The following is a 22,747-nucleotide window of genomic DNA, read 5'->3' as shown; positions in this document are numbered from 1 at the left end:
CAGAAACTACATCTACCTTCAATTTGCTTTAACCTTTCCTCAACAGGACCATAAAAACTTCAGAATGTCATCTCCTGAAGCACGCACACAATGCCATGCAGAAAAAGGCCTGCTCTGGCCTACTCTCTCACTGCTGAAGATGATGCATACGGTCTCTGCAGATTAGTGTTAAGCCTTTACTGTTGCAAGTGCATCTTCACAGTAAATGGAAAGCCTGAAGCCCATGTCAGTACATCTGCAGTCTGGCACCACCACGCTTTGTGGCTGCCAATTTGAGATTTTCATGGATGATAGTGTTCAGCAACACCAGTGACCATCTGTTTCTTCCTCCTCCTCTTCCTCCTCCTGCGCTTCTTCCTTCTCCTTTGCTTCTACTTAACTCAGTCTTAAGTGACTGAGATATCCTGGAAGCAAAGGCAGATTAAAATTTGCAGTGAATGATACAACATCTGCTAATTTAACTCCCAGGGAAAAGAAGAGAAGGAAATTGCAGTGAGGCTTTGATAGAGGGTGTAATGTAGAGGGTTAATGGGGAAAATGGAGCAGCTTGAAGTTAAAGTCATGGCAGTCGTGTGATTTGACAGACTGTTTCCCTGAGTGGCAGGTGGAAGAGCAAGGCCCCATAGAGGGTGTGTCGGAAACAGGAATGATGCGACTGCAGTGTGCTGTAACCAAAAATAAAGGCAAGCCAACCCCTGCTTATCTCCACAGTAGCCTGTTATGCAGGGGGGGAGCAGGAATGGAGATTAGTAGCTTCACTCAAGTGCATTGTCTCTGCTTTATACATTAAGTGCTTCAAAGCTAGCGATCATTTTGATACTTTGCATTTCGATCCTTGCAGCCTACGTCTTCCCATGACAATGTACCAGAAAAGTTTAAACTTTCCTTCTAGAGATTTACATTAACCAAGGCATGCCCACATTCTGTTTTAGAATTAGATAGAGGCTTTACCTTAGGAAAATTCAAATCCTATGTCAGCAGTTTATCAGATGGCTTCTAGCTAAGGGACATATTAAAGGACAAGACCTGATTCTGCAGCCAAATGGCCACATGCAGGCCAGTGAACTGCACACTATAAATAACCATTACTCAGCTAGACTGAGGTGAGGGAGAAGAAGAGAAAGCATCCCACCCAGAGCAGCCTCTCCCATTTGCTGAACTGCTCCTTCCTTCGGGAGGCACTGAAAACAAGAAACACTGTGCGTTCAGCAGGTCACACCCCTGCCCAGTCCCAGCTCGTTTCACCATCTCAAAATAAATTAAGAAACAGGCTATGCTCTGCAGAGGAAGGAATAGGGACTATTCCTTTTACCTTAGGCCTGTCTTCAACATCAGTTTTGTGCTGATGCGACTGTTCTGGTTAGGAGTCGAGTCAGACCGCAGGCACATCTCTCTCCTCGCTATGATTCCAAAGATCCCTGGGGGAGGATGTCTAAGAGAGAGTGGCGGGACAGGGCAAGCATGCAGTGACACACACCCCAAGCCCTCAGCCAGCCAGCAGCAGCCTACAGCGCAGGGACTTTCCGAAGAAGGAAGGAAAAAAAAAACAAAACAAAAACCAAAAAACCAACCTTTCCAAACTCACGTAAACTTTTATAATCTACAGCATCCTCTGGCAAGGACTTCCATAGGTTATGCAGTTGGTAAAACAGTACCTCCTTTCATTTTGAACCTGCCAGCTGCCAGTTTCAAGTGATGTCACCAATTCTTTTTTGAAAAAGACAGTAATTTCCCTATTCACCTGACACAATGTTAATTTCTTCAGACCTGACTCATTCTCACTGAGATAGGCATCCTAATGCCAGTGGATATATTCCGTTTCCTGCAGAACACAGATGTTGCCTTCCTAGCTGCTAATTTTTATCTTTTCTCTTAATTGAAATTACCTTCTGCATCCTTAGTTTTATCATTAAATGTCCTGTATGTTGACAGTAATGCAGTTTATAGAAATTCAGCTGAAGAAAGTAGGTAAATTTCTTTAAATAATAAATATTAGAAAGATATTCATTAAAGTCAATTGAAATGATGGTACTTGGAAATTAAATGGTTAAAAATTACAATGTCTTTCAAATTTAGAAAGCACTCCAAAGTCAGTTCTTTCTGTGGCTGCAAAAGACACAGTATCATATTATTTTTTGACATGGGAGCATTTCAGGCAGTCAACCTGACAATTTCAGCTAATTCAGCTCATGCCACTGGACCTCATGTAAGGATGGAGAACTAAATGGCTCTTGCATCTAAGGAAATGGAGTAGCTTTGGCTTTACTTACCAAGAACCTTATCTATCAGCATGTGTGCATTTGGGTCAGCCAGCCACCCCTCCAGACAGCCAAGCTTGCACTGATCTCGGTGAGGACCTGTATCAATACTGCCACCATTATCTCCTGCAGAAAAAGAATTTCTACCTGTTCAAAAGCTAAAGCTAATTTTTGCAATTGTGAAGATGAGATGCTAGCATACAAAGCAAGGTTAAGAGTGCTGACTTGACAAACAAGCAATGTGTCTTGCAAAGAACCGGAGGATCCAAAAGGAAAGATGCCTATTGCTAAAATAAGCTAATATACTTTAAAAGAGGCAGATATCTCCAGTCCCATACTGCAGCAGCAAAAACCTGGAGTAACAATGACTGCCAAATATTATGAAACCTGTAACCACAGTATGACTGAATAAGCCTTCAACCAAGCGTTACAAGAAAGGAATTCCAGTGCTCAGCACAATGTAATTTTAGAGGGAAGTGGATGTTCTGTTGTGATATAACGTAAATGAATATAAATGAATTAAACCTCTTCAACAGCTTCTCAACAATAATGTGTATTAAATGCTCAGAGAAATTCCTCCAGGCAGCAGTGACTAAATAAATGTAAAATGCTTTCATATTAAAAGGGCATGATCCTGCGTCAGGAAAGAAAGGTTTGACTTCCTTTTAACTGCAGCTTCAAAGCACCTACATTGAGCACAGTAACATACACAGGACAGGTCAGACTCAGCATCCAGCCCCAAAGAGGAGTCTAAGGAGCAACCCAAAGCTCATCAACTGCGAGATCAAAGCAGTGCTCCTTCAGGGAAGCAGAGGTACTATCAAGCCAGCACAGCTCCTAAGGTAGATAGACTTGCTGGGAAGAGGACATGAGAATAAGAGCTTTTAGAAAAGAGCCAAGTTCATGAATTCCTTGTGCTGGTCAGTTGCTATTATACTGCATCTTTGGTGAATGGAGATAGTATCCTCCCTTCACCCCAGAGCGAATGGCTGCCTGAGCCCAGCTGCAGCAGTCAGGTGCAAGGGGAGGCAAGGATGAATCATGCACTCCAGTGTTTTAGCTGGGGAGGTCTCTGTGTTAATGATCGGTTTAACAATTATTTACGCACAAACAATCTCCCAGATTTTCTCTGCAGAAAAAATACAGCAAACTAGCCACAAGCTTTCAGTTGACTCATTCCCCTGCATCCCATATCCATATGAATGTGACAAGGTTGCACACCAAGTCATAGGCAATTGATCCATGCCTTTGAGCCCGTAAAACACAAAGCAGCTGTCTGGTTTTCTGCTGAGATGCGAAAAATTCTTCCCAGAATTCCCTATTTAAACTTTGCTACTGGTTTCACTTAAAGGTGAAATACAAAGCAAATATTGGGGATGTGAGTCTGGGCAAAGCCAGAAAAATGTTTGCACATGTTAAAAATATATCTACAAAACTACTGAGTTTTAAATAGATCATCTCAGGATCTGCTAACAGTAATGGGATGTTCAGTGGCCGAAATGCCTTTAACAAAGTAGTGATAACCATACCTCCTAATTCAAGCATCTCTCAGGACAGGAGATGCCCTGTCTGTGAGAGAGAATCAGTCAACATCCTCTACAACACAGGAATTACTGTGACAGAGCACTGTCAATCTCATCGGCAGGGCCGGCTGCCTGCCTCCAGCCGGGTACAATAGCAGGCACTCCCAAGGCAGATGAATAAAAACAAAAACTTGTTACACGTGATTGCCAATTAGTAGCAGACCATGAGAAGTGGGGATACTCCAACCAGTCCTCAGGGTAACAGAAGGGCATCTAACACAGTGTAACTTGTGTTTTCTGCTGTGCATCACTGCACATAAATGATGCCACTTAGAGACAGAACCAAATTCAGATTTGGAGAATTAGTCCCGTCTGTCGAAGCTTTGGTCAGCTCTTCCAACACCTCTTACTTTGAGCATCAGCACTTCTTAATTTTAAGCAAGAACAAAACCCCAGTTTTTCTGCAAAGCTTCTGAAAAGTTCAAGTTGTGATGACTGCAATACAGTCCCTGCTGGTATTCGTCAGTGGCAAGCTGTAATTTCCATTTTCCTAGCTGTTATCCCACAAGCGTGAGGTCGTTTACCTGGTGTGCGAGACGCCAATGTACACACAGGGCAGAGGTATTTTATGTCAAGTCTGCGCAGAGATGGGTGCTAGGTGGTAGCTCCACAAAGCTAGCACAAAGTTCGGTCATACAGGTACATTTTTTATACAGTCTAGTTATGCATATGCATAAGTAATTACACAAAGCAGTTTTCTATTGGTCTACATTTCTCTTATTTCAACTTAAAGCTACAGTGCTACTTTAATATTCTGCGCATGCTCAAAGGTGAGGGGTCTCTGCTTGGGCCAGCATCTCCAGCTCGAGGGGTGTGACTTTTAGTATCATAATGAGGATAGTTCAAGCGAGGGTGCTTCTTTTCACTCTTCTACTAGTTGTTTCAGATGGTTCCCAAAACATCTTAATTAGCTTACATATTTCTCCAGGATGTGCTTTACTCCCAAGGACAGTAATTCTTTTTCAGACGTTCCACGTTCCCATCTGAATCCCCCTTATCAACTTTACGTAAGCCCTGGCCTTCCACCAGCTCCTGTTAGACTACACTAGCAACCCTACACCTTTCCTCTTCCCATTTGCCTGCTTTGTCCCCTCCTTGCATTCTGCCTCACACCAAGTTCACAAAAGCCTAGCAGTAGGGACTATTTTTTTGTTTCTACAGCACCTGTCATTTATAATTCCTCACCTCTCCAAGGGTTTGGAAGCACTATCTGCTGTAAATACTAATTCCAACGATACATTTATTTTTTTTTACCATCATAATTCTCCTTCTCCTCTGTGACTTCTTTTTCTGTTTATTATTCTTTCCAACTTCTTAAATTTCATCTATTTCTTAGCTGTAATATGTTTTTAAGAAAAAAATCTGTATATTCTTTTAGATGAAACCAGTCTTCTGCACTACAAACAGCAATGATTTCATGTAGCACACACACAAACACACACACACATTTCTTGTCACCAAGTGCCTGACAGCATTTCAAATGTTGGGAAAAGTTTCTGTGTCTAATAAAATGGAACAAACTTGCCACAGTTGATTTTATATAACTTATCTTTATAAGTTATATAAAAGAATCCCACCCCACACCTAGAGCAAAGAAATCTGGCTGCCACATAAGTAAATTAAATGCCCAGTGGAGTTTACTAGTTGGAAACTAGCGGAAGAAGATATACTGAAAGCAGTTAATGGTCAGGTAGCCTGAGTGGGAAGGTTTAATTGAGACTTATTAGAATTGGAGATTCAGGACATAGAGGCCTGCAGATAATTTAGAAACAATTTTAACTGCAGAGCTCCAAGTTCTGACTGGCACACGTCACAAGTTGTCAAGGACTGGTATCACTGCAGTCATCATCAAACTGTCCTTCCTGATAGCAGCAGTCCACAAGAGCTTCACCTTCACTCTGCTCCAAGCAATAGCGCTCATTTCAGCACTAAAAATGGGAATCCTCCTAACACCTCTTTCCTAGAAGGAAAGGGAAAACCTCTCCAACTTTTAGGATAGTCAAGAAAATTAACTTTTCTGTTCCCGCTCAGGACAGAGAGAAGCAAACTGGCAGAGTCAAAGACCAAGGCAAGGCACATGGCTAGCTTTTCCCCATCTCTGCCATCAGGGTGTGCTGAACCCTAAAACAGGTGGAAAGAGAAATCAATGCCTAAACGTTCTCTGAGAATTGCACCAACTCCCAGCCCAGCCCCCAGTGTTGGTTGGCTGCTCTAAATCGACACGATGGAGAGGGCTGGCATGCTACAGGCCTGAAAAACCAGGAGACGTAGCAGGCTTCACCCCCTCCCTCCTCCCTCAACACTCACTCCCACACTGCTTCTGCACTGCACTGTGCCTTGTCCCATTGCCTCTGCCTCTCGCGGGATTTTGGCCTGCATAAGTGTAAATAGCTTTAAATATACATAATACTCCTATTTCTTTAAAAAGCCCTTCTGCTACTTTGTCACTCCTGTGCTGAGAAAAATCATCCCAGGACTCCTTGCAGCGCAACAGCAAAGGGCAAGCACAAGCACAGAGCACCAGCGCAGCACCCTGCGCCCCGGCTCGCAGCTAGCCCCGAGCACAGTGCCTCCAGGAGGGCCCTCTTCCCCCGGCAGCCGCAAGCAGCAATTCCCTGCCCTCTGTCAGGAAAGCCAGAAGGCTGTACCTTTAGGAAACAATAAATTTACAAGTAAGCCGAGGTAAAAGCAGCATAACCACCCTATGACAGCGCTTCTTTCCATGATTCCTCCTCCATCCTCATTGCAGGACTAAACTGCTTTCTCTTGCATCTGCCACCACTTGTGTCTGGTTTCAAATGAAAACCACATTCGAGGCCCCCTCCCAGCAAAGCACAGGGACAGAGCTGGGCTCTTTACAGATTCAACTCCACCATCCCCGAGTGCCAGGGAAATAAATATATGGTATTTCAGAGGCATAGGACATAAATTCTGGCTTGGTTTAGAACCCTGTGGGCAGTAAAGTGCTCTGCCCATTAAAACATAAATTATCATCTGAGTATAGCTGATGAGAGGCTGGGACTAATAGGAAGTGGTACTAAATCAGAATTATAGGAATGCTCTTTCCAGTCTGACTGTGGGAATTTACTCTCCTCCCTAGTGTGCCTCAAGATGGCAGACGAAAATTAAGGCTAGTTTGTATGGGAGCTCAGAAGTAAATGTTACCCTCCCCAAATACATTTTTATCAATAAAGTATCTTCTTAATCCCATCAGCTATGATTGTAGAACACCTGTCATCCCCAAACTTACAAGTCTTTATGAAAAGAAGAAATTTAATCTCACAATCATCCTCTGAATCAGGGAGCAGCAGCATTAATAGTAATACTAGGTCTACCGGGAAATTGAGCCTGGCACTCATTACCAGAGCTCGGCTTTAAAAAAAATCACTCAACATGGTGGCTATGAATTTCCTTTGAAAAAATCTGAACCTATAACCACAACTGTGCTGAGTCCCCTTGGAAAACCTGTCCCTGTGGAACATACAGAAACCCCTGTGCTCTCTCAAAGATTCAGTCCCCAAGTCCCCACACAGACAACTGCTTCTCTACAGCTGGGAGGGTGCAGATCCTTTTCCCCTCTATTATTAGGACCCATCCAGAAAAAGATCAGGGTGAGGCACCAGCAGCAGCTCTGCACCACCACGAGTTTCATTACTGTAAAGCACAGTGGTTACGTACATACACCTAGAAATCACCCTGGAAGACAGCAAGGGCTATCACCCCGCCTCGTTCCTTCGTCTCTTCTCAAAGCTGAGAACTCAAATCAAGGTCTGCTGCCTCCCAAGCGGCAGCTTTCTGTGAGGAGTTCTAATGTAAAGCAAAATTTTACAGCTGTATTTACAGCAAGGGCTATAATATTGACAGAACTTAAACGAATAGCACAAATACCACTGCAGGAAGTGGAGGGGACTTCACCACAAACATTTGCTTGAGTTCGTGGCTTTACCTCACTGAGGACAGGCATTATTAAGTCAGCTTGTGAGATTTTTCTCAGCACTTCTATCAATGAGCTCATATCAGCCTAGCAAGCATGGCTTCAGTTCCTATCAGGCCAGCCCTTTATCCCAGGGAAGGCCTGTTACCCTGATTGTAAAGATGGAGGATCGAGGCAACATGCAATAATTTAGTGATGGACTCAGTGTAGCATTTAAGTCCACAGCAGATCCGGGAATTTAATCCAGATCATTTCAACTTTTCCCTATAGTTTTAACTCAGACCAATTCTTAACTCCTCTTCTGGGAATTAGGAAAAAGTAATTGTGACAAGTTTAAAGTGCTTGGAGAGATCAAACCTGCCAGCTTATTTATGATCTACAGATAAATCAATACATTCAGATAAAGTTTCTGTTTGCCAGTAATATTTTCTTTGACTCCTGAATTTACCCTTTTCTCCAGATGCTCGTTTCCTAAGCAATACTAACTCACATCTCTTATTTATGGTCCATCTATGCTATTCTTTGCTCTCCATTCCACAACAGGGCTAAAAGACGCTATTGAGATACAGCTCCTAGAGAATGGCTGTTCACTAGCTCACGTCTAGAAAGTGTTGCGAGTGTCACAAAGAAAGATGGCACTCCGCTTCCATTTCTGCAGTCTGTAACACGTGCTTCTGGACGTATGTCCCTGGGCATTACTGAGAAAACAGGATTCTTGACACAGAAATATATTTTTTAAATGATGGTTGAAAGCCAAAATAAATGGAATGTCAATGTTTAGGAACAGACAATAGCTATGGGTTCACAGCACCCATAGCTGCTCTGAATGACTGTGGAGGAATCCTTTTAACTCTAGGCTTGGCTTCTTGCACTACTTGCACTACATAACTAAGGTTACTTAAACTCTGCTGGAGACCTATATAGAGTGGAATAGCCACAAGCTAAAGCAGATTACAATGGCTTCTTGTTTCTTCCCTCCCAACACAGTGATGTCCTATTGTCCATTATAAGCAAAGTGGAAAATCTGTCCTGCATTGAAACGGCAGGCCTTTGTGACATACAACACAATTGGACTGTGTTTCCATGCCATCTGAACTAAACAGGAGTGGAATTGTTATACAAGTCCCAAGGTGTCCGCTGATGTGAGATGTGGTTTTTATTTATCGGAGAAGACACTTGCATACTCTGGGAAGAAGTTATTTGCTGGCCTTAAATCACCCATGCAGGAACAGCTAAAGAAAGCCTGCAAATATATCAAGAAGGGATTTAGGACTGAATATGGAAAGACAGGACTGAATACGCCAAAATAACATGAGTGAAGATAGGTTTAAGAGCCAGGGGTGCAGAAAGCAATATAGTTTAGAACGGAAGAGCAGTCTTGCCTCCAGTGTTCCTATGGGCACTGCACAAAGATACTTTGCACTTTCAGAGCAGGCCATGCACCAGCCAGAAGGATCAAACCGTCTTGCAGGCTATGAGGATGCTGGATACTTGGGGTGGGATTTTCAGAGACCCTAACAGCAGTGTTAGGAAGGACCCAGTTCAAGTTCAAGCTAGTAAGGGTTTCCTATCCCAGAGATCCTCCCTTTTTGGCATGTTTTTTTACAGAGGGTTTGGGACGCAAGTCTTACATTTCCTTGGACCTGCAGCTCAAGGTGTATCCTGAAAACAAAGTCAGCAGAGGGGGGGCCAAAGGGGCAATACAGTTCCCCTGCTTCCGTACCCGCCAGAGGATTTGGGGGGCAGACCCTGCCCCTTCTCAAAAGGGGCAACCATGAAAGCCATCCAAGGGATTTTTCATTGCAGTGACCAAACCAAAACTACCATCTTGTTGGTTTCATAATGCCCCAAAACAATAACATTTTGAAACAGAAAGCCTTAATGTAATTTCCTCTGTCTCTCATTACAATGTTCTCCCGAGAGCTTCACAAGCTCCTCTGCTGGCTCTTGTGCAGCCTGTGTTGTAATGGAGCCAGCCCCAATGCCCGAGCTGAGGAATGGCTGTGCCTGACACGTGGTCTCATCGTGCCGCACGGTCGTATTTGCCTACTGCACTATGCAAATCACGCTAGCCACACCAAAATAATAGGAATTATAAATGTCATTAAATTCCAAAGAGTACATAGTATGCCTAGCCCAGACATCATTGCTTTGTCATTAATTCATACTCAACACTTCATAAACTTTTATTGTAAAGAATGCATTTGGAATTTAAAGAAATTCTGAAATTCAGCAATATCCAATGATCATGCTCAGTGTGTACTCTGCATGACAGGGAAATTGTTGTGTCTGTTTGCTGTTGTAAAGTGGTAACCCATATGTTCCTCCCATTAGGAAGATATTTAATGTATGCCCTTGTCAAATAACAGACTATGGAGCATCTGAAACAAACAGAACCATCACCCAAAGATGAGACATATTTCTGTTAAAATTTAAAAAACAAAAAAAAAGGTTTTCTTGGGGAAAAAAAACCCAAGAAGCAGCTATTTACAGTAAATTAAAAAGATATCTATCAAATCTCACTTATGGTAATATAAAACTATCCCTGAACTTTAATTATTATGACGAACTGGTCTCCTGTGGCTTGTTCATTTCACGCAGCTAAAAAAAAAATGTTAACAGTCTTCTAATTATATCAGTTTTCTGTGTAAAAAAAAAAAAAACTGGCTCACATTTATTACTCTGTCTAGGGAAGCTACAGATCATCTTGCTATTCACTTAATGCTTTTAATTTACATATCAGAAATACTAATAAGTATGGTGTTATTAGATCATATTCCCTTTCACTTCCAACCCAAGAAAATGGTCCATTTTGTTTAGCTGCCACAATTAAATTAATTTATTTTCGTATGGCATGGTTTTTGATAAGGGCTTTTATCAGAAGTTTGACTGTATTAAGCTTAATAGGACATATCTCATTAAAATAAAATGCAAAAAGAAAGTATGTTTCATTAAAATCAAACAATGGCTTTGCCCCCCGCCCAACCCCATTTTGGCTTCATTAGCATATTTAATAGAGGAGATAATTGTGCCTTTCACTTGAACAAGAGCCACAATCTGAAGTTCTAGATTTGTTTAAAATTCAATAGATTATTTTAGTATCACATGATGAGCGGCAGTGCTGCGTCTAGAGATGGCCAAAGCAGAAATGGCAAAGAAGCTATATTTGGCACATTTTGGATTTGTTTGACATTTATTTTCCGTGGTGCTTACAGCACAGTACCCAAGAATTTGCTCTTCACTCCCTAGAGTATTTATGACATATTCCAATGCTATCAATTAAAAGATAGTCCTGTAGTCCACTCCTAGAAGACAGAGAAGTGTCTGTTTGAAAAGGCATTGACCCACAGCCTAGAAACTCAACCTCTAAACACACTTTATTGGGAGAGCTATTTCTTGTTTCCAGCAGAAACAATCTCTGGTGATCTTTGGGATCATTACTGGTTAGGCCTCTAAAAGGAACAGGAAAAAAAATAATTTTTCAAAAGCCAAAAAAACTACCTGAAAAAACTCAACTTTCAGAATAAGATGAGAGGTATGTTCAGGAGAGAGACTGAGGTTTTGACTTGTGCCTTTTCATCTGATTTCAACTCCCACTTCTAATGTGTTTCATCCGGGTAGGATGCAGCATCTCCTAACGTGCCTGCCTGTCCAATGGCTCTGTGCCTTTGAAGCTCCCTTACCATTCCCAGTAAGCGGGGATAGGACACTAACCCCAGAGGTCCAACACATACCGGCACTTGAGAAAGAAAAAAAGAACGCATTCTGATTTTGGCTTGATGCTGGATAGGAAAGGAAAAGGAGCTTAACAAAGATCTTGGGGTTGATTCTGAGCCATACAGGGACCCTTTCACACTGCCAAAATAGTGGAAAAGAGTCTCAGTGTAAGTGAAATTTGGGCCTCTTCACAGATAAGTAGAATCTGCTTAAGAATCTGGTAGTACACCCTCCTGGTAGGTAATAGACAGGCTAAGGAAATAAAATGTGCAGTGATCAATGTTGTGTACACATCCCATCCATCATTGCCTGAATGGGTCCAGAGAGTGATTTTATCCTAATAACATGATGTCAGTTAGGATCATTCTTTTGTTCTTCTGGCACCTACTCCATTCTTCTTCTTAAGAAGTTTCCCAGGAATTTTCCGAAGTTGAAACTTTTGCCTAACCAGCTGTATTGCTATCTCATAGCCTCTTGAAACAGATTTCTGCTCACAGTTGAACAGAAATTAGCTGCCGTAACAAAGCAGCAGCCCATATGCAAAGTTTGCTTGTTTGCACCATAGCGTCCTGTGCTTCAACTCAAAGCCAAAATGTCCATATGGCCGCTGGAAAAAAAGGAAGGGGAAAAAAAAATATGAAGTAAAATGAGTTGCTTCTGCTGGAAGGAAAGAGGGATTGTCAATACAGAAAGTGGATTGGATTAATACCTCAGCAGTGTAAATGTACAGTTTTTCATTCTGCTGTACGATACAGCGGCTGGGAATTGAACAGACACAGCACAACAATTTCTTCTAACTCCTTCTTCTTTCCTTCCCCCCTCTGGGCCCAACCTCCTACAACAAGGGACCTCCGAGACCTGCTGGGATCACAGAGTGCATGTTGCAGATCTGAGCAGCCCACATACATCTAAGAAAGGCAAAATGGCACACCAAGTTCATGACACTATTTATATAAGGCAAAATTTTTCATCAAGCTGTTATCACAGAGTACACTTAATAAGCTGCTCATATATCACATATAGAGGAGCTAAATAAAGAGGGTTGTCTTCAGTGCCAAGACCAGTTTTAGGGGAGAACTCAGGTTTAAAGCCAAACCAGAGCTAGCTTTGAATTTTTATTCAAACAGCTGGTAAGCTATACTCTTAAAATTCTAGCCCAAAATAATGAAAAAAACCCCCAACTTTCAAAATACAAGTCCCCAGATCTCTGGGTATAGCTACTTTTTAGGGCTGGCCCAGAAATAGTACCTTTTTAAACTGCAGTCCTCTGAGAGTCCCAGCATCAGGAATACTTAAATCAGAACCGAAGATTATTGTGTTGGTTTCAGACCTGCATTTGGGCAGGAGAATAGCAGCAGCAGCAACACAAATGATTGCACAGAGGAAGCAATCTGCCAGCCCCTGTGGAGAGTACCTAGAGCATATGTTCAGTGCAGCATGCAAACATCTCTTATTGTACCAGGCAGATCAACAATGCTCTGGCTACAGGTCTTTAACAGTGGGAAGCCGGAGATTGTGGCATGAGGCTTCTCTAACTCTGCTGCTGCTGTCCATTGTATTTATATATTTTATGGATCATCACTTCTGCAACTCTGAACATACAGTGTGCTGGTCACAAGAACGGGAAATGGATGGGGCATACAGTGGGGTCCTGGTGACAAACAGGCTACTTAACCGCTTCTGCTGCACTGTTCTTTAGACTTGTCTGAATGCTATTTGCATTTTCAGTAATACTGTTGCTTGTATTTGCTCCTGAGCTAGAGTGAATTCAGATGTCCTTCCCGCCTGCACAAGCTTTCCTCGTACACAGCCCTTGGCATTTCTTTGGGCAAACCTCACAGAAAGACCAGCGCTCAATTTACTGTTGTGCTCTTGTTGTCTTACCTAGACAGCTCCTAGACTCAGTTCTCTGAAAATAAGACTTGTGGACCTGTAAATGTCCCTAATATATACAGCTGTGCAAAGAATTGTTTTTTTTAATGTCACTGAATCTGAAAAAGAAGAAAGTTGCAGTATTTCTTCAGATCAGATCAACCAAAATTAAAAATTTTATATCATTCTTGGAAGGTCAGAGCCTGCACCTTTTGAAAGCCACAGTAAGAAACTTTTAAAAGAAAATAACAATTCAAAACAAGGATATTAAAAAAAAAAAACAACCCAAAACTCATCTATTTTTCCAAGATCTAGGGAAAATATGGATCAAATAGTTTTCCTTATTTTTAGCCTAAATGGTATAAACATATAACTAGTTTTGGTTGACACAAAAATTCACTTTTTTCAGTGAACAAATAACTTTTTGTCCAGTTCCACAAGTAACTAGAGATAATTGAGAACGGATGAGATTGTTTCAAAACAAAACAAACAAACCAAAAAAAGCAAGGCAACGAGGCTAGAGAACTTCTTTCTTCTCTCCAGCTCCTAGTATACCACAGCAGTTCCCAAGTGCCTGCCATGCTACTTCCATGCCAAATTTCACAACCACAGTAGCAAGAACATAGACAAGTTATTTTGTGTCATTCACTTGCATTTTGAAATGAAAATTAACTTCATAACCTTGAACAATCAATAGCTTCAGATAACTGAAACAACAATGGAAATTTTGAGCTACAAAATGTGATTACCCAAACCACCGTTGCGCCAGAACATGCGGACCTACAGCCACATTTCTGAGAAGAAAATGCCAACTTCCCTTGTATCTCTAAGTATTACAATCTTATTTTTACTCATCAGCAAAAATTAGCACTAAACCAGTCTTTTATTTCCTTCTCTTCCTGAGAGGAAAATACCAGAATTTTTCCCGGTGTACACAGCATTCCCTTTTTTACCACTTATTCCATTTATTTTCTGAATCTTGGCAAGATGCTAACCTAGTCCGTATAACCACAGGCTACAGCACTCCAACTGCCAGACATTAATATATCTGTTTTAGTCACTCATCCACCCCCAAAATTGACAGTTTGAAGAATTACCAGCTCCCAATACATGAAACTTAACTAAGCCTGGACAGCTGTATCAGTGAACAACCTAGATTTCCATGTTAATATGACCTTGCTCGACACAAAGCACTTCAGGTATTTTATCAGCTTGTCTGTGAAAAGCATTCGATCTCTTTAGAGGTATAAAGCAGGAAAAAGAAAGCACATTTTGCCTAACTATGAATTTACCATGCATAGTTGAGACGCACAGCCTAGATCAGCATCCATAACTAAAATGAAATAAATAGCCTGTCAGGTGTGAATTGCAGGCACTAACCTTAATCCCCTCCCCTTCTCCCTTCCAAATGCTCCTCCAATCCAGCTTAAAGTAACACCTATGAGAAAGGCAAATAAATTGTTCTTCTGAGAGTAAGTGAAAAGCCTACCAAAAAAAAAACCAAAACCAAACAAACCCAACTCCTTAAAATAAGGACAAGGACCAGTCTTCACTCTTCACTCCCCGAGGCCCTACATCTCCCAGGCAGCCAACTTTATCAAGAAATGCAGACGTCCATCATCACTGCCAGGTCCTGCCCAACTAGTAACCGCTCTTGACATGCAGTCTCCTGCTCCATTCACACACTATTCACACTTCATATTGTCATAGCTTAAAAGTTTGATAAGGGGATGAAAAAGAGGGAGTGGGACACAACTACATAAAATGAGGAACAGCACCGAACAGATGAATAAAAAACCAGATTCCTTCCTCTCATAACAAAAGAAACTGTGGGACATGTAATTGAACTTAAAAGCAACAGTATTTTAGAAATATTTTTATCTGTACACAGTTCAATCTTAATTTATTGTAGAGTTTATTTGAGGAACTGGCTGGCCCAAGATACCACTTAGGTCTAGAATTCAGAGGAATTTAATTAAAGGGTAATGACTAATTTATGGAGTTGGAAAGATTTTGCTCTCATTTCCACAAAACAATTTGCTGAGCCTTCCTCAGCAAGCTCTAACCATGACTTTGATCATGGCCAGTAAAAAGAGGGCTCCCAGTTCAAACCAGCTGGGTAAGAATGATCTCCTGTACAGTACAGCCCATCAAAAATGCAGAACAGCTTCTCAGGCTGCAACAACACAGGGAGGCTCTGGGCTCATAAGAAGTGCTTGATAATAACGAAAATAAAAGCTGGGATGAAGAGGGAAAATAAAGAAAACAAAAAAACCCACCCTCTTCCTCAAAAATAAATAGTACAGGATGGCAAACTGATGCAGGATAATCTAGAAGAGACTCTTCAGAGAAGAGAACAAGAGACAAGCAGAGCTTTCAGTATAAGAAGTAAGAGGCCTGAAGATAAAAACAAGGAGCTGCAAATTATTGCAGAAAGGGAGGAGAGACCACAAATACCTTCAACAGTTATATGGTGACAGCAATACACATGGTTGTATGGCATCTTTCACCATAGAGTACAAATTGGTCATTATCTGAAATGTGACTTTCTTGGACTGTCAGTGGGATACCAGCACCTAAAGAAGAGTCTGCAGGCTTGTAATCGTGGGGAGAAAGACTGTCCTAGAGCAGGCGGGATAGACAAGCTAGAGAAAAGGCTAGAAAAGAGGAGGGCTTAGTAACAACAAAGAAAGGATCTATTTTCTGGGACACTACACAGCAATGGCTAACACTATTCTTGTTCAGTTGAGGAAGCTGGGCCATTGACTTCAATAAAAATAAAATTGGGCTTTAAAGTTGTAATGAACTATTTATTAATTAGTATGCCCTAAATGTTCGGAAAAAGCTATTACTTAATGTGCATTATTCTCCTCTCCAATCTTCTTTAAATGAAAGGAGTTGATTGGATTGATGATAGGATTGAGAAATACAGACTCTTGCCATCTGAAGATGCCCAGTTACATCCTTTCTTGCTTAAACTTCATCAAAAGCTAGCACAAAAGGGATGTCAATGACACAAGAGCAAAGCCAAATGCATCTGGCTTTACTGAGTATAATTGTAATATCAAGTGCCTTGTTGGGTTGTGTCTTTTGGAAACAAAAACAATCCATTGTGATACTCTGGAAAGGTTCCTTCTCATCTGCATGGAACTCATTTAAAAAGGATGATTTAAAACAAAAGAAACATTATGCAATATTAGAAGTAACCATTAGCAAGGCTCATTAATGCAATGCACTGAAGCTACAGCCTCTGCCATTCTATTGCATAGCTAAACTACTGTAATTAAACCATAGTTCCTCTGTGTTATTTAGCAAAGTAAATAATTACACTGTGCCCCTGAGGTTTATTGTTAATTTGTAGCATCAGGCAGAAACCCTTGCTGTCATTTCTAAACCTCCATTTTATGGGATCATATCCCTGTAGTGCTGCCCTGTTACTGTACTGAACGTCAAAGTGACTGCACTGACATTTTATCCTGTTGTGTTCCACATCATGAATACCAGTCATTACACTGCCTTGTATACGTGTGCATTTGTATCCAAGGCAGCCGTCAAAACTTCAGACCTTACAGGCAGGTCTTAAATCACAGCATGGGTTTATTTCACAGGGAGGGAATGCTAGTGTTTCCCCTATGCACCGAAAAGGGTCTGGATTCATTCACTTACTGCAATTTAACTTTTTTGTCTGTCCAGAAACATAAATGTTAGCACAGCAGGACTACAATCACTTCCAGCATCACTCCTCCTTCGATAAGCGTGACTCTTCCTGCACTCTCATTATGGGCAGAGCCTCTGCCCTTGAGCTCCCAGACTGAAGGATTGCATCTGAGAACAGAAATTCAGCCTGTTGGAGAATATCCATTTTTCTACAACCTGCTTATAGCTGCCCAGCTAGTTTAACTAAAGACAGGAAAACAGAGAAACAGGTAGTAATAATAATAATTAAAAAAAAAAAAAAATCGTTCAACACCCCCTCTATCCCTGAAGTTTTTAGGTCATGCTAAGGCAGCACATATCTGTTCTGGAAGCCCCAGAACAAAAGCATGGCCGGCAGGATTACAGCTACATCCTAGCCCAGGAGCTGTAACAGGGTTGGGACTGCACAAAGTGACAACCGGTCTATTTTTAATGGCACACTTAGACAAACGTCCAACATCCCTATGCAGTTTGTAAGGCTGGAAAGGGGAAACAAAAGCCCAATAATCTCAGTATTCAAGCCAAAAAAATTGTATTCACCAACATCCCAAAAGATGAGACCACTTATTCCCACATATCAGCAAGAAAATTAATATAGGTGTCAACTTTAGTCCTTCCAGTCTGGGAGTTGTAGCTTTCTGCTCCTAAGGAGGAAGATGTGGTTTCTCTTGTTTTCATGCTCCTCCCAGTGGCAGAAAGGAAAGGCCTGTCTGCTGGCAACAAAGCAGAGAGACTTTCTTTCCCTTCCCTTTGGCCATTCCCACAGTCCCTTTTAGCTAAGAGCCAGGAAAGACTCATCATGATGCTCTACATGCCCAGGATGAATCAGGAAAAAGCTCTCTTACATGACCATGAACTTAATATTCTATTGCCTTGGAAAGCCTATGACTATATGTCAAATATAGTAATAGTAATAGTAAAGGTGATGAAATAAAGGCATCCAAGACAGGGAAAACAGACTCAAGAAAGAAAGGAAAAAAAAAAAATCTTTCCACAGGATATTGGTTTTCTCTGAGAGACTCCTCATATTTGCTAGCATTTAAATCAGTAGTTTGTATCTAGTTGCCCAGGACAAGAGATTACATTTCACTCTCTCACTACAGATTAATAAGAAAAGCTCTTTAAAGTTGGGTGTTTATGCATACATACATACAATAAAACACTGTATTTAAAACTCTGTATTCAGTCCAGTATGGTTTGGAAACTGTGATGTTGGGCCAGAGTCTCAGCTAGTGGTAAAATGTTACGTTGATTAGCTCAATACGACAACCAAAAGGACCACACATCAACATCATTCCCCCGGCTTCAGCTGAACTATGCCGATTTGTATCTGCTGCGTTTCTGGCCTGTTGTACTCCGCATTATTTTGCTTCCTAAGGCGTTGGGATGACAGCTGGATTATCGCAGGGTTTCCTATCTGTTATTAAAGAGCGGCTGCTTTTCAACAGAGCTAAGAGTATACTTCCCTGATGAACGAAAGGACCACATTAATGTCCCTCTATGTTGCCCTGGTGAAACTGAGATGCTTTATAAGTATCCATCATGTGCTCAAATATATATGTATGGTATGCAGAGGAAGTGAGAGACCCAACCTATACATACAACTCAGTCCTTACAATCTTAATGGTAAATCAACATCAATAGCATTCTGAGTACTGTAGAGAACGCAGTAAAAGTTGTGAAATACACTTTGCAGATCAGAGAAGGAAACACCAATCAGAGTTTGTAAAGGATTTGGAGATCCTTCAAAATAAAAGACACTGAACGGTAAGATATTTTCATGTCGATATTATGGTGTGCCATCATTTCTCTTAGGAAATACATTTCGAAGCTGACATTCCAACATAAGTAAAGAGCTTAAGGATTGATTTATTTTTTGGCTAGAGAAACTATTTTCAACTAAAAATTCAAGTCTTGAGGTAAACAGAAATAGACTTCCTGCACAAGTAATATTAAAATCAGAAAAACATCCTATAAAATCTGTAGCTTTCTACAACTGCTGTAAATCTTAGTGGGTCCTTGCAGCTCTGCAAAGCTAATTAGCAACATATCTGAGACTTGGCATCACTTGTTAAACTTTGAGCTCAGAGTCATTCCTGAACATCACACTTTTACCTCTAAAGTAGTGTGCTGACTTTTAATATCTTTAGTTAAGCTGACAAATGGTGACACTGTCCAAAGAATCCAAAGTTTGCCCCTCATGAACTTTTTCATCACTGCTGTCAGATTCCTAATTGTCTTCCCTAACAAAAGAGAAATAACAGGATATGGGATGGCAAAAGACCACGTATAAGCTATTATTTGTTTTATAGTAATAGGTTGTTATATTCTTTCTTTCAAAGTTGGCATTTAATTTAATGAATCACCTTTCTCCATAGTTGGTTTTTAATGTACTGTGCCATGTTTTTCATGGTGTCTCAGCCTCACTTCCTTTTACTTTTCCTGTTGGCATTTAATTTACTGAAACAAAAGGATTACTGCTGTATCTTACTGTTAGATTGTGATGATTAAATGTCCACCACCGTATTATTTTTAAGCAGCAGATCATTTAGCCTCAGTGAATTGTTACATGTATAATCCAACTCCATTGTGATTTGGAAGGTAAAACACTGTCACTGCTAACATAGTTCAGGACACTCTAAATTGACTCCAAGACTTCCTAATACACAAGAAAGGACAAAGTAGGATTGGAGGTGACCTACTGAATCATCTAGGCCATTTGCTAGCTACCACAGGCTACCACGCTGTATTATCCCATTTGTAAGCTCTGCTTTAGCAGTGGTTGGTTGACTGTTCTTTAGGGAGCAGTAAGTATTCCAGAGCCTCACTGCCAACAGGCACAATGGCTATTGGATTGAAGTGGCTACATCTCTGTTGCCAAAATATAACACAAAACCCCCCAAAACGGCTTTACAATACCAAAGTGCTTGTGAATCCTAAACACTCATGGAAAAGGTTGACATTTCAAACTGTAAGTTAATTCATCCCCTTTGAGCTGCAGAAAGTGCACCTCTCAAGATAAATCTCCAACAAATGCCGGCCCCAGCTCCATCTCAGGCAAAATGAGAGGCTGTTACCTGTGTGCATGCTGTTGGTACCATATAAAAACAAACGTTACCTTGGATTTTGTTCAAGGAAGTCTCAGCCATGATGCTCATGATAATTAACTGTAAGCTTGCAGTTAAACACAAGCGTAAGGGCTTTCCTCACACTTCCTGTCCTGCATCAAAGCATGATTCCAGATTTTTCCCACCAAAGGCCTGATCCAAAAAACTTGAAATCAGTGGAAGCTTTCCCACCAGCTTTGCTGGGGTTTGGATTAGGGCCCTCAGAAGAGGAACATACACTGAGTTTGGATAAACAGGCCACTTACTCTTGGCAATTCATGTCAATATATCTTAGTCTCCAAAACCGACAGCATTCCCTTTCCAAACCTCTGGATGGATTCTCTCCTCTGTTTCTCTGGGTTTCGTATCCCTTGCCATTCTTTGTCTCTTTTAGCAGAAGAAAAAAAAAAAAGGCTACAGAGTAGGCAAAACTGGTCGTCTGGACAGCTCTACTCCCAGCCTTGACTTGAACTGACTTTTGCATACATACTAATACATACTACTCACTGCTGTTCCTCTGAGCCCCTGACTCTGCTCTTGCATTGCATTCCCACAAGGCATTCACTTCTCCAGACAAGTCTTCAGCTCTATTATTCAAATACTTAACACGTCTTTTGCCTTACTGGTCCTTATAAATCAGATCATCTCATTAGTGCAGACATTTTGCTTTTACTGTCAATTTCTGATTTCATTTAAGTTAGTGAAAGAAAGGCAAGGAGTTATATAAGGAAGGAGGATTTGTCTTAAGAAGCTTTACAGACAGCAATCCCTCATCTTGATAATTCTTAACAGGTAGTTGCTTTCTTTTTCTTCTTTTTTTTCCCCTCCTCCTATCAGTTTCTCTCTTTATCAAAGTACAATTAAGTAGGCTGACTGGATTGCAGTTTTGATAACAGAAACCCCACTTCCCTTGCCTTTTTGGTTGATCTTTTCAAGCTTGTCTTTAAACAGTGCTTTAAAATGTTGTTGCTAATATTAAAAAAAAAAAAAAAAAAAAAGGAAAAAAGGCCTTGATAGATTGTAAACATCGTCCTTAGAGGCTTACTCCTTACCTCAGCCTCTTCAGAATTCAGCCCGACAACTCCTTTACAGCCAAGCGCTTTTCCTAAGGAACTGAAATATGCATAATATCTCTACTCTCTCCCCCTTTCTAATTTCCACTTAAGCCCTGTGGAGGGAAGCTTGTTAGGTACCAGCAGAAGGAGGCAAGGCAGCAGAAGTTCACAAACCCTGCTATGTATGGGAAAGAACAGCATTCCCATGGGTGATGTGCACGACAACAGCAATAGGCCAGGGCATAAAACTCTCACTTCTACAACAAAAATTGAGTGTTCTCTATCTCAGCCATTAAAAAAAAGAAAAAATCCTTAATATGAAGCTTGTTCCTGGAGGCCTGCAGAATACCTCCTTGCCTTTTACACCCTTCCTGTATATGCCAAGTGCCCAAATCCATTACCTTGACAACACTGTGCATCACTATAATAGCATGAGTCAGACTCGCGATTTTTGTGACCATAACAAAAGCAGACTCCCATCGATTGGCATGGAGCTCCCTGTTCGAAACTATAATTTCAGAAGGATACTTGCTTTAAATCTTGTTGCTCTCTGCTTTGGGTCTTGCCAAACTTGCACATATACCAAAACCACTGGCTTGTTTTATGGTCTCATTTTAATGGGTTTGTCTGTATTCCAAGACCCAGCAAAGAAAACAGATCAAAAATCCTCCATAAGGGGTTTCACTCACGGTTTCTTCCTCATCCTTTACATACCCAATCTTAACAGGCTGAGCTCAGTGTCTGAACCATCTCCCATAGTTTCCAAATGATGGTTGCGATGTTCTGTTCCAGACTAAAATCCAAGCATGCAGGTGTTTCACTTAAAACCCGTTGGCATCTGCAAAGCTGGACCAAAGACTTAGACCAGTGAAGGAAGGAATGAAGAGGGGATAAACCAACAAAACTGTACGTCAGGTTTTCTATCAGAGAAACTACAGCTCTTAGCAGGTATCGATCCAAAGACAGGGATGACTGCTGACTAGCACATGTTTGGCTGACAAGCCAACAAAGTAAACAGGTTACAATAATGACAAAAAATAACTGTCATCACAAGCACACAGCAGTACATCTTCTTTTACAATATCCAGGAGAAAAGGGGTCAGATTTCTTGTGTTTCAGTTTCCTTCCTTTGTCAACATCCCCTTTTCATCAGCTGTGCTGTATCTAGCTTAGTTTATGGATGCATGACAGGGACACACCTTGCTATGAATTTGTGGCAGAATACTCCAGTGCTATACCAAAGAAGCATATAGAAAAACTCATGAAATCCAGTGGTAATTGGATTTCTCGTCAATAGTGTGGGCTATGCATTGCCATATAGTATACCAAAAAAGGCATGGTTTACTGCTTTTTGCCTGGTACCCATTCACAGGCTTGTGAATATTGACATCTAGCACAAGGCAGAAAAGTACAAGACTCCCATTTTATCAGTCCTGTAAGCCACTGAGTGTTAAAGCAAATACTAAAGCAATGACAGAGGTGATTTCTCCACTTGGTCTTGGTAGATATTAGGACATCACTAGAA

The 22,747-nt window shown here is 41.1% G+C and overlaps 1 protein-coding gene across 2 annotated transcripts in view; it reads right to left on the bottom strand.

Annotated features, from left to right (window-relative positions):
- The window catches only part of TMEM132B (transmembrane protein 132B), a 259,133-nt gene that overhangs the window by 103,328 nt on the left and 133,058 nt on the right, over positions 1 to 22,747 (bottom strand). The window contains exon 1 of one of the 2 annotated variants that reach the window (XM_072879942.1): positions 1,313 to 1,423. The exons of the other annotated variant lie outside the window; for it this stretch is intronic. Coding sequence (XP_072736043.1) covers positions 1,313 to 1,389 — 77 coding nt within the window. The 5' untranslated portion in view covers positions 1,390 to 1,423. Of the gene's footprint in view, positions 1 to 1,312; positions 1,424 to 22,747 lie in introns of those variants that run through there. 2 annotated transcript variants of the gene reach the window in all.

This window comes from Ciconia boyciana, chromosome 15 (assembly GCF_034638445.1).
Source record: "Ciconia boyciana chromosome 15, ASM3463844v1, whole genome shotgun sequence".
Taxonomy (NCBI): domain Eukaryota; kingdom Metazoa; phylum Chordata; class Aves; order Ciconiiformes; family Ciconiidae; genus Ciconia; species Ciconia boyciana.
Note: the sequence above shows the minus strand (reverse complement) of the source record. Positions and strands in the feature narration are given on the sequence as shown.